At 39.3% G+C, this 11,551-nt stretch overlaps 1 gene segment (V, D, J or C); it reads left to right on the top strand.

Annotated features, from left to right (window-relative positions):
- Positions 1 to 4,872: 4,872 nt before the first annotated feature.
- On the top strand, positions 4,873 to 5,414 carry LOC133366861 (Ig heavy chain V region 3-like). The segment is given in 2 exon segments: positions 4,873 to 4,932; positions 5,020 to 5,414. Coding segments are annotated over 2 exon segments (444 nt in total).
- The last annotated feature ends 6,137 nt before the right edge of the window (positions 5,415 to 11,551 follow it).

Here is an 11,551-nt window from a genome sequence, read left to right as displayed (position 1 = left end):
GCTGTCAGCAAAGCTTCTCTTTCATTGCAAGCTCTCCTATACCTTATCTACCGCAACATCCTGACTTAAACAGGTCAAAGAAACTCTGCATGTTAACATCTTAAAGGGAAACTCCACAGCCTTACATTCAGCATCCAGGGAGTTCGAGGCCATGCCTTGAAAACTAGCAGAGATGCCCAACACTCTGATCTGAAGTCTTTACTAGTCACACAGACTGTCTGTGGCGAAACTGAGAGAGCCCTGCCAACATCTTGCCCCTATTCCCAGCTTCCAATGGCAGAAGGTTTTCTTTATGAGAACTTGTTGCTTATTGGTGGGTTTTCCTTGGCGTCTAGAAAGCTCTGGAGCTTTGGCTGGATGAATAATTAGATAATTGCAGAGGGAGATAATTACATTTGTGGGTATGAAGCTCTGAGTAGCACTCTTGGTAGAAAACATGTTGGCTCTTCTCTCCCCTTCCCCTCAATTGTATTAGAAGCCTGGTGTCCCCGCCCCCCTTAGTGGGCCAAGAAGTATCTTCCAGGCTGAACAAATACCAATAGGAATGTGAGGCTCTAAGGAAGGGGTAGTCCTCCAGGAATTTCTCCCATCATCATTGATTGTCCATTGGCTATGCTAGCTGAGGCTGATGCAAGATGGAGACAGCAACATCTGGAGGGCCACAGGTTCACCACCCTTGCCCTAAGATGGAGTCATCAGCTTGACTGGTGGTAAAGAAGAAAGCTTCATCTTGAAAGGAAGCTGAAGCATACCTATCTGGTGGGCTTTCAGGGGAAGCCATGCTTTTCTTCTCCCACATCACCTACATGGCTTCCTTCTTATGATCATAGGAAGCTGCCTTATACCAGATCTGACCATTGGTCTATCTAGCTCACTATTGTCTACACTGAATGGCAGTAACATTCCAGGGTTTCAGACAGGGAATCTCTGTAACTCTACCTTGAGATGCAACAAATTGAACCTGGGACCTTCTGTATGCAAGACAGATGCTTTAGCACTAGGCTAAATGCCTGCATGTTGCCCCTGACCATATTTGTTCTCTGAAGGCCAGCCAAAATGTCCAATGGTCTTGAGAAACTCCCCTGTCAAGAAAGGCTATGTTTAAATCTTGTTTATCTTAGAAAGAATGGGGAGTAAAGAGAGACATAATAAAGGTCCATAATGTTATGGGAGAAAGGGTGAGATATAAATTTAATAAAACAAAACAAAATGCAACATGATGCATGTTATGGAGGAAGTGGATGGAGAGAACTTTTCCTGTCTCTTTTGTAACTGAACTCCTGGACATCCAATGAAGCTGAAAGTTGGAAGATTCAGAACAGGCAAAAATATGTACTTTTTTATACAGCCCATAGCTGACCTATAGAATTCACTCCCACAAGCTGCAGTGCTGGCCATCAACTTGGATGCCTTTAAAAGACAATTAGACAATTTCATGAAGACTATTAATGGCTACTAGTCAATATGGTTATCTATTACTTCCAGTATGAGAGGCAGTGTGTCTCAAAATAATAGTTGTTTGGAAAAACGTGTGGGAGAAAGCTATTGCAATCAAATCTTGGGTTTGGCCCTACAAGAAAGTCCTTGAAGCAAATAAACTCCTCTGAGTGAAATGTGAAAGAAATGGAGCCTTGGAACTTTTTTTGAGATGCTCCTTTGAAAGCCCATTAATATGAAATCGATCTGGATTGTCCTGATCCACACTTTTTCAAATGACATATTACCTCCAAGATCAAGCATGAACATCACCATTTTGAGAGATAAAAATATCAAAGCTTCTCCATAGATAATAAATGTGTTGGCTTTACTATCTGAGAAAAGTGCATATATTATATGGAAATACACCTGTCTTCTTGTGGTATTTGTTTTCTGAAGGCTGATCAAATTCCATGCTAAGAAAGGAATGGGCTCCAGGGTCTGCAAGAAACATTCCCAACTGTCATCATCCACAGCAAAGAGCCCGGCCCAGGTCCATCAAAAATGCTGAAGTAACTAAATAATCCCCATATACTAATGTGATTCATCTGAGGCCATGCAGTTAAAAAAAGCAAACTGTGTTATGTCTCTCTCTGCTGGAGCAAACAAGCCATACGCCTGCTGATGTTTTAGAGATAAGTGAAGAAAAATATCTGTATGCATGAGCCTATTTATCTAGATGGACCAATGTCCTGACTTGGTGTAATACGACCTCCTATTTTCCTAGTATTCTACCTCAAGGTGAAATATTTACATTTAAATGATACCTTGTGGGTATTCATCTGTCCTTTTTTTAAAAAAAAAACCACACACTAGACAGAGAATCCACATGCAGTTTGCTCAATTCTTTTGTTGCTTTATTTTAATTTTCCATTATTTTTTCTTCTAAGACTGCAGTCCTGCACACACGTACCTGAAAGTAAGTTCCAGATGCAAGGAAAAGTTTTTGGATTCTGTAAAGTGTTATAGAGATTCAGAGATATGAGTGCATAAAATGCTCTTTGACACAATATTAAATGTTAAATGCTATTTTACTTCCTTATAGCAATGTTTGCCTGTTTTACAAGTCCATTTATTTTAAGGCTAGTTGTATCCTGTATTTTATTTATTACTTTTAATTGTGATTTTTGACATTGAATCAAAGTCTTTTAATGTCTTCATGTTTTGTACTCAGTTCTGTTCTGCAATGGTCTTTGGACTAAGCACTGAACATATTGATTGATCATAAAGAGTCCCATTCGACACAAGGGGACTTACTCTGAGGGAACATATATAGAATTGCACTGTAAATTTGCCTTCATGCGGCATATTTGACTCTAGATAGATAGTTTATTCGACCATCTGGTCAGAAACAGAGTAAAATAGTTAACAGTTGTACATTATCAAGAATTTTGTACAATCCGAAACTGGGATTTTAAAATACAATTCATTAAAAAAAAAAGAAAACAGTGTAGATCACATTATGTTTCATAATAATATTCATTTTAATAGAGTCCTATTCTCATCTAGAAGAACTTTTTAAAATATTGGATCTAAGTTTTTGAGCAGCAACACTAAATTTTGCAACTTGAGTTGTTATTTTGGGAGATGTGTCATCTAAAAGAAATTCTAACCAAAAGTGTTCAGATTTGTGTTGAAAAGTGGACAAAAGAGGAGTAATCAATTGGTGTCTTAAAGAATTGTAAAAAGGACAATAAAAAAGTACATGTATATTGTTTTCAACTACTTCCTCTCCACAAGGGCAGACTCGATTTTTATATGGAGTTTTAGCAAACCTACCCTCCATAAGAGCCGAAGGTAGAACATCCAGCCTGATCCGGGAAAAGGCTTTACGATATTCCGGGATTAGTTTAGTAGATATGGCATTGGGGTGCAAAATTTAGGGTTATGTCTTTGATTTTTAATTAGTAGTAGATGCTGTTGGTAGTCAATGTCTTTTAAACGTTGGCGTATATTGGTTATAGCTGTTTGGAACCCCATGGCAAGAATGTTGAGGTGAAAAGCCTATCGTTTTAAGTTTATCTACTACAAGATCCGCCCATGGGGATTTGAAATTATCACTTAGAATATCTGGGGCAAAGCCGATAGGATTAAAAATAAGTTTTAGCCAAGCGCTAATTCTTGAAAACCATATTTTGGTTTCAATTAGTTGGACTCCAGCTTCCAATCTAAGGATGATATTTGACACGCATATTGGAATTGCCAATATGGATCTCAGAAAGGTGGTCTGAACCGTTTCGAACTCTTTAAAATTAAGATTCTTATTTACCTGGGAGCCAAAGGTTAGTTGTGCTAGTATTTTAGCATTAAAGATTTTAATGGCCGGTAAAAAGGATTGTCCACCAACAGAGAAGTAGAAGGCCAACAGTGCTTTCATCGTTCTCTTGGCATTAAGAATCATGAGTTTGTTATGAATATGGCAAGTGCCTGACGCTTGTATAACGTACCCCAAATATTTGAAGGAATTGACTTGTTCAATTTCGTTTCCTTGTATCCGCCAATGGTGGTTAGTTTTTTTCCTAGTGAATGCTATAATTTTGGTTTTTTGGTAATTTATCGTTAATGATTCCATGTGGCAATAAATTGCTAATTTAGCAAGGAGTCGCTTCAAATCAATTGGAGTTCTAGCTAATAAGACAATGTCATCAGTATATAGAAGGATGTTTCTCGATTTCTTGGCTAGTATAGGAGGGTGTGTAGCTGCTGGTGTTAAATTATGTACAATATCATTGATATATATGTTAAATAGTACTGGGGCTAGCACACATCCCTGTTTGACTCCTTTGAATGTTGGAATAGGGTTCGTTAAGTGACCACTAGTGTTACATCTTATTTGCATGGAAGTATTGTTATAGAGACCCTGTATTAAAGCAATAAGACGGCTATCCATGCCAAGATGGTTTAATTTTGACCAGAGACGGGGGCGGGATATTGAATCAAATGCAGCCTTGAGATCTACAAATGCTGCATAAAGAACTCCTCCTTTTCTGGCTGCATATTTGTCAATTAGATGTTGAAGCACTAGTATGTGATCAAAAATTGATCTTTTGGGGCGAAAACCAGCTTGTTCATTTGCTAGTATGTCATTCTGTTCGATCCAATCGATCAATTTTATATGCAGATGGGCTGCATACAGTTTGCTAATTGTATTTTATTTGACTCTGTATTTCCTGCTGTAATCCTCCCAAATTAATGGCAAATCTTCCGCACCATGAACATTGTGTATGCAAAAAGAGATTTAGGCTGCAAACTGAGTCTCATTGCCCTTTTATCCCGAAGTATATGCAAATTCAGAGGCAGTGTCTTGCTTAAATCAGTCAGACATGCTGCCTGACAGAGCTATTCCCTAAAACAGAACCCCAGAGGGTCTGTGTCCACTTGCCAGGTTTAAAGCAACAAGAGGAAATATGAAACCTTGGCTTCAGTTTGTTTTGTTTTTTTCAGCAAGTTTTGGAGGTAATTTTCTCCCTTCAAAGGATAAGGTCTGATTCCACCCATGTGTTAATATGTGTCCAATCTCTTTGAAATGTTGTTCTTTTCTAGGTGTCCTGTCTGAGCTCCAACTACTGGAGTCCGGAGGGGATGCCAGAAGACCTGGAGAGTCCCTCCGCCTCTCCTGTCGAGCCTCAGGGTTCACCTTCAGAAGCTATCCATTCAGTTGGATCCGGCAAGCTCCTGGAAAAGGTTTAGAATGGGTTGCATTTATACATACCGACTCCAATCCCATTTACTACTCAGAAGCAGTGAAAGGGCGCTTCACCATCTCCAGGGATGATTCGAATAGCCTGGTGAATTTGCAAATGAACAACTTGAAACTCGAGGACTCTGCTCTGTATTATTGTGCAAGAAGGGACACATTGAGAGGAAATCAATCTAGGCTCAGGCAAAAACCTTCTCCTGCAGTCATTCAGAATGCAGTTCCTCCTAGAGATCACTGAACTGGATATTGCAGCGAAGATCAAAAACATGGTTTTACAGTGGTGGATATGAACTACATATTAATTTATCAATTAATTTAAAACAAAGATTTTCTGCAGTCCTGGGGCTATGCTAGCAGATTAAGCTGCACTTCCCTAGGACTGTTTTTACAGGATTGCTTTGTTTTTACATAAAGTCCAGTGCTTCACTGTGAAATGTTGTGTCTAAAGAATTAGAAACACTGAAATGGGACAAATTGAGCTTTACTCCAATCACAGGTGGAACTGGGATTGTCTGGAATTTGGGGGTGTATTCAATTTATTCAGAATAAACCCATTGAAATTAATGAACCTGTTATAAAAATATAGAAATGCTGACAAGACATGTAGAATGATGACAATGACCTTTGATAAGTTGGCAATATTAAGGGAATCAGCAGGAAACAGCAAACTGAAAAGTATCAAACAAATGAACAAGCTAACGGCTTCATTTCTTATCTGCAGTGCAGAGCATGACTAACCCCCACCTTTGGAATGGATGTGAAACTGCCTGGAAACAAGAAACTATATCTGTGTTGCTGTGTTACTGTAACTTTTAGATCTCACAGACTGACACGAGTCTACTGTGAGCTCTCGACTTGCAAGTGACAATAAACTAGGCCTTGGTTGCTATTCTGAGTCTCTGTTGTTTGATATTGGACCTCAACCAGCGGCACGAACCTTAATTCTGGTGTAACAGTTCTGGCGAGCTAGCCAGGAGTCCTCTGGTTAACCTTGCGAGTGCTTGGGCCGCACCGGAGAGCTAGGGTAAGAGCGCTCCAGGTCGTTTTGACCTGTCCCTAGGGCCGGACAGACGGAGAGCAAGCACTATGTGAGTATTAATTGAGGGCTCCCATAAAGACTCAGACGAACCAATGCTCATCCGGACACGGATTTCCTCCTCTCCTGTTAGAATCTGGTAAGCATTGCCAGTGTATGTGGAGAGGGAGGTGTGGATGACGGCCTGCTGAAAAGCTCAGGGGATCATGGGGAAAGTGGAAACTCCCAATTGACTCTGAGTGTTGAACACAAGATGAGTCAGATTTTTCTTGAGGAAACAGGTGAAAAACTCAGAAACAGAGAGCAGGCGTCACGAAAAAAAAAGTAGAACCCTGGGCACATGGGATAAAGTTGTTGTAAATGTTTGTATGAAATGGTCATGCGCTTGCGAGAAAAAGAGAAAAAGGATGGTTGGGCATAAGATGTGTGAATGTGTGAAGGTTTCTTGAAGAGTCTGTATAAAGGTTTTCTGTGGAAATGTTATAAGAGAATTGTTCCCCCTTGGCTATTGCTGTTTAAAACATCTCTGCTTGCTGCCTTTGTTTTCACAGGACTTAAAGAACCCAATCTGTTCCTTTAGCAATCTTTGAAGTTAGTGTGAAGGGATTTGCTCTGTTTGTTTAAGCAAGTGATTAAGAGAGCTGAGGAACAGGGAGTATAGAGATGGTCCTCTTCCCTAGGCTAAAGTAGACAGAAGGTTTGAGCTACGTAGACAGTGAAAGAGAATGGGTGAGAAATGTTTTGGGCAAATTCGTGGATTGTTTTAGGATGAAGAAAAGAGAATACATTCCTTTTTGCTCTGCTCCAGTCCTAGTTTCAGTTTCATCCTTTCAGTAAAGGGGCGATGACCGTTATTTCTTTCAGTCTATCGTGTATATTGCATTGTTTTTGAGCACATAAATCATGTTTTAATTACAGGAATTAGTTCTCGACTGACCAGAGGACAGAGGGTTTTAATTATGTATTTGTATATGATTAAAAGTTTAATCTTTTTATCCCAGTTGCCTTTCCTGGCAGAAGCTAGGATCTCCCTTTTGTCACTGGTATAGTGTTAAGAACTTGAGAAGGTTTTTTTTACTGTTTGATTTAAAGAATTCAGCTGCAAATTGTTTTTCTCTCTCTCCTTGTTCGGAGAAGTTTTTTTTCCCAGGTTGTTTTCTCCAGTCTGTGTAAGAAGATACAAAGCATTCCCCCTTCTTTTTAAAGTAACACAGTGGATTGGTTTTTTTTATTCTGCAGCTGTTGAGAAATTAAAACAATTGCTTTGTGTTGAGTAACATGTAGTGTTTTTAATCTGATGTGTTCCTTGTTTGTCTTGTAAAGAGAAACTTAACAAAGAGAACTTGTGTTTTTGTATGACTTTTGAGAACGTCTTTTTAAAGGCTGGCAGCATTTCCTTTGTAATGCAGCACAATTTGGAAAAATTGGGGGTCACCATTTGGGAACTGGGAGAATTGGCAAGAAAACCAGGCTTGGGTTTTTAATAATAATCCAGCCTGCAAAACTAGAGATCTTTAGCACAAATTTTGTAGCTACAGGAGGAGGTGATTCTCTCCTAGAATAGAGTGTCATGGATCACAATGCAAGACCTTCTTTGGCACAAAAGGAAAAAGAAACAGTTGAAACCAGGAGGGCTCCTGTCTTTGAGCAAAGTCCTATTAATGTTCTTAAAGGGGAACATACAAAAGCATCTTCTGAAAGTGCAGGCCCTTGCTTAAATGCTTCAGAGTTGCTTGAAAACACACAAGATGTGTCCACTTCCATGGAAAAAAAATACTGATTTGAATGCTTCCCTTGGGTCTAGTACACCACAGTCTTTTGCTAATGAACATTCTTTTCCTGAGGAACAATCTCTTGCTGGCAAACAGCCTTTGGATCAAAACAAGACTCAAAGTATAGAGCTTCTAGCTTCAGGAAGAGTCTATCCAGACATTGAATTTACTTTGAAAATTAATACAATTTGGCTTCCAAAACAGCAGCTGGTTTCTGATACCATCTGTATGCAAATGGACAAGTTGCAAAGCCCTGATTCCAACAGGGAGTTGCTTTGTCACTTGTGTGTGCAAAATTTTGGCACTGATGTAAATGTGTTATTGCATGCAGTCCTTGATAAAATGAGTAACAAGGAAACCCAGAGGAATTGATTTGCAAACAGGGTGTTCACTGGTGAAAATTCCCTGACAGGGTACAAATGGAAGCCAATAAAGTCCAATGTTTACAGACATTGGATGAATTATGGTAAGAAACAAGGAAAGCGTATTCAGACATAAGGATAAGACTTACAGAGATATTGATAAAGATGCATGCAGGACTAAATATTTTCTTTGGGCCTCATTGAAGGTACAAGTTTTTGTAGTCAAGCAGTGGAAGGACAAACCGCTTGATGTGTTTTCTCCCTCCAGCCCTAGTTGTGTGCATGCATCCCAAATCTAGGACTTCAGTACCCAGGAGGTACAGTAATATGGTATTCTTTAATGGGCCAGCTTAAAGGGTGTGATATGCATGTTTTGTTTTAACTATGCTAATTCTTTTCAGCCAAGTCATGACCAACGAGAAGAATTTGGGAAATTGTAAAAGGCTGCAAAAAGTGTAAATACAAAGGTGCATGAGGGTTTCACCCCTCCTTTTCTTTTAGTAGAGATCTGTTTTCAAATGTTGAAGGCCAAGCTGTATGGTATGTACAGATGTGTGCAAAAATATTAATGACATGGAAAAACAACATTACAACTTAGTGTTTGGCTATCTATGTGCGAACATGCATGAATCATACACATGTTTCCATACCTCATTCAAATAATGAGTGATTCTATATCGGGTCTTATAATGTGAGAGAATGTTACAGATGTCATACAAGATTTCACCCAGATCAACTATAAAAGAGTGTTTGAAATAGGGTTTGTCTTTAATTATGACCAAATGGATATGTAAATCTCTGAGGCTAAAGAAAAAGGTCCTCAGGGAAAGATATCAAGGTTATTTATATTGTGCATTGTATTATATTTCATGAACTTTATGAATAGCATTGTAATCAGTCTAGAGTTAAAGAAGCACAGTCTCTTCCCACTAATGTTCCTTGTCATTAGTAAAAGGGGGAAATTATGTGTGAGAAGTAGTAATCTTTTGGATTCAACCTTTTTCAGTTCTTGTATTCCACCAATATAGCAGTTAAAGCAAAGAAACACAGATACCCTCTCAACCATGAGACCCTGATGCTTTGTTTTCCTCAGAAGGACTGTTTTTAAAGGATCTGATGAATTCCCACCCTGACATGCCAGTGGGACTTGGAGATTTTTCCAGGAGCAGCTAACCAAAGGCTGTTATTGTCTCTGCCCATGTCAGTGGGAGAAAAGGCATTTCTAAAAGTCACACGGGGGAAGGTGGGTTCTGAGAAATACAGTCGCCGTACTTTTTCCTTCCAGAAAGAAAGCTGCTGCAATAAACTGTTTTTCTCATCATTTGAATTTCTGATTAGCATCAGCAACCCACAGACTGATCGATTAAGCTGACTATCTGATCTCTTGAAGATTAACTTTGTACAAACCTGCAGTGTATTTCAAGACCATGATACTTGTTTTATTTCAATTGTAATGTTGAATGTAACCATTTATGCATTGTGTTTCATGTGACGATTTAACCATTGGCTGTTTTTCCTTACATAGTTTAAGTGTTAAGAATGTTTTGCTCTTGGGATGTTTTTGGTCTTTTAAATCCCTCGTGATGGGGTCTACAGAATTTGGCTATTTCAGAACAATGGTTAGAAATAGTGCAATGCCCAGGAAGTGCACCAGTGGGCTATAATTAAGCATGCAAGATGGGTAACAATTAATGTGAATGGATGCTTTGTGGTATTGAGGAAATAGTAGGATGTGATTTTTCATTTAAAGGCCCTGTATGGACCATCAAGAGAATAGATCTGTTTCAACACCTCAAACCCATTGCATTAGGTCATGGCCTAGCTGATCTCCAGAAGTTACTTTCTCATCCTATGTTAAAGAAACAATTAGAAGCAGTTAAACAAATGGGAGAACAAGCTACACGTCAGATAGCACATGATTGCTATACAGTCACTTACATTATAGATACGTTCTTATAGATAGAGACACACAGATGGTGGAATTCTCTCTTTGGTTGGGGTGAAGACGCCAAAGGAGGTTTAATTCTTATAGTGCACCCCATTGTGGTGATTTTGATATTTTAATTCTGGTCTTCGTTTTAAGGGCCCTTGTGATATGGATTCAATTCAAATGGCACAGTTACACCGAATGGAAGTCAGCATTGAAGTCTGGGGGCAAGATAGTGACTGAGGGGTGAAATGACATCTATATGAGTATGCCCTTCACCGGGGGAAGTGTAATAGCTTGGCTAACCCTATTTTGGTTCAAGTGGAATCTAGGAGGTGCAAGGCCAAGAGCTATAGCTTCCACCCCAACTCTCACACATACCCCCACCTGATGGTATGACTGGTAATGCGTTCCAGAGGTTTTGTGCAAAGAAAAACAAGGGCAGAGTTAAACGCTGTTGCATAAATGTTATCTTATTCCTTGGTGTGTACACTCCCCACCTACAGTGAATCCCATTGTTCGTTAGAAAGAGCCTTAGTTGTTTTTAGCGCCAATTAAAAGCATACATGCAGATATACTCGCATGAATATGAAGTTTTCTGGCCTGAATTAATGGAAAAAGCATTCAGGACAGTGAAACAATCCAGAAGTAACCTTCCTGTGTTAGCCATTTAAGCTAAAAGGTGGTTCAAGCATTTAGTGTAGTGAAGCTCTCCACAAGAGGAAATTAACGGTTTCACTGCCCTAAACGCTTTTTGAGGGAGGAATTGTTATAAAAATATAGAAATGCTGACAACACATGTAGAATGATGACAATGACCTTTGATAAGTTGGCAATATTAAGGGAATCAGCAGGAAACAGCAAACTGAAAAGTATCAAACAAATGAACAAGCTAACGGCTTCATTTCTTATCTGCAGTGCAGAGCATGACTAACCCCCACCTTTGGAATGCATGTGAAACTGCCTGGAAACAAGAAACTATATCTGTGTTGCTGTGTTACTGTAACTTTTAGATCTCACAGACTGACACGAGTCTACTGTGAGCTCTCGACTTGCAAGTGACAATAAACTAGGCCTTGGTTGCTATTCTGAGTCTCCGTTGTTTGATATTGGACCTCAACCAGCGGCACGAACCTTAATTCTGGTGTAACAAACCTAATTTAGTCATGTCCATTATTTCAATGGATCTACACTGAGTAGGCTTAGTGTTGAATACTAACCTTGGTCTCAGTTCTGTTTTTTAAGTTTGCTGCTCCTGATCACTTCGGTGGCTAAGTT

The sequence above is a fragment of the Rhineura floridana genome, chromosome 11 (assembly GCF_030035675.1).
Source record: "Rhineura floridana isolate rRhiFlo1 chromosome 11, rRhiFlo1.hap2, whole genome shotgun sequence".
NCBI classification, from domain to species: Eukaryota; Metazoa; Chordata; class Lepidosauria; order Squamata; family Rhineuridae; genus Rhineura; species Rhineura floridana.
The sequence above is the reverse complement of the archived record's forward strand: the minus strand, read 5'-3'. Positions and strand labels throughout refer to the sequence as shown.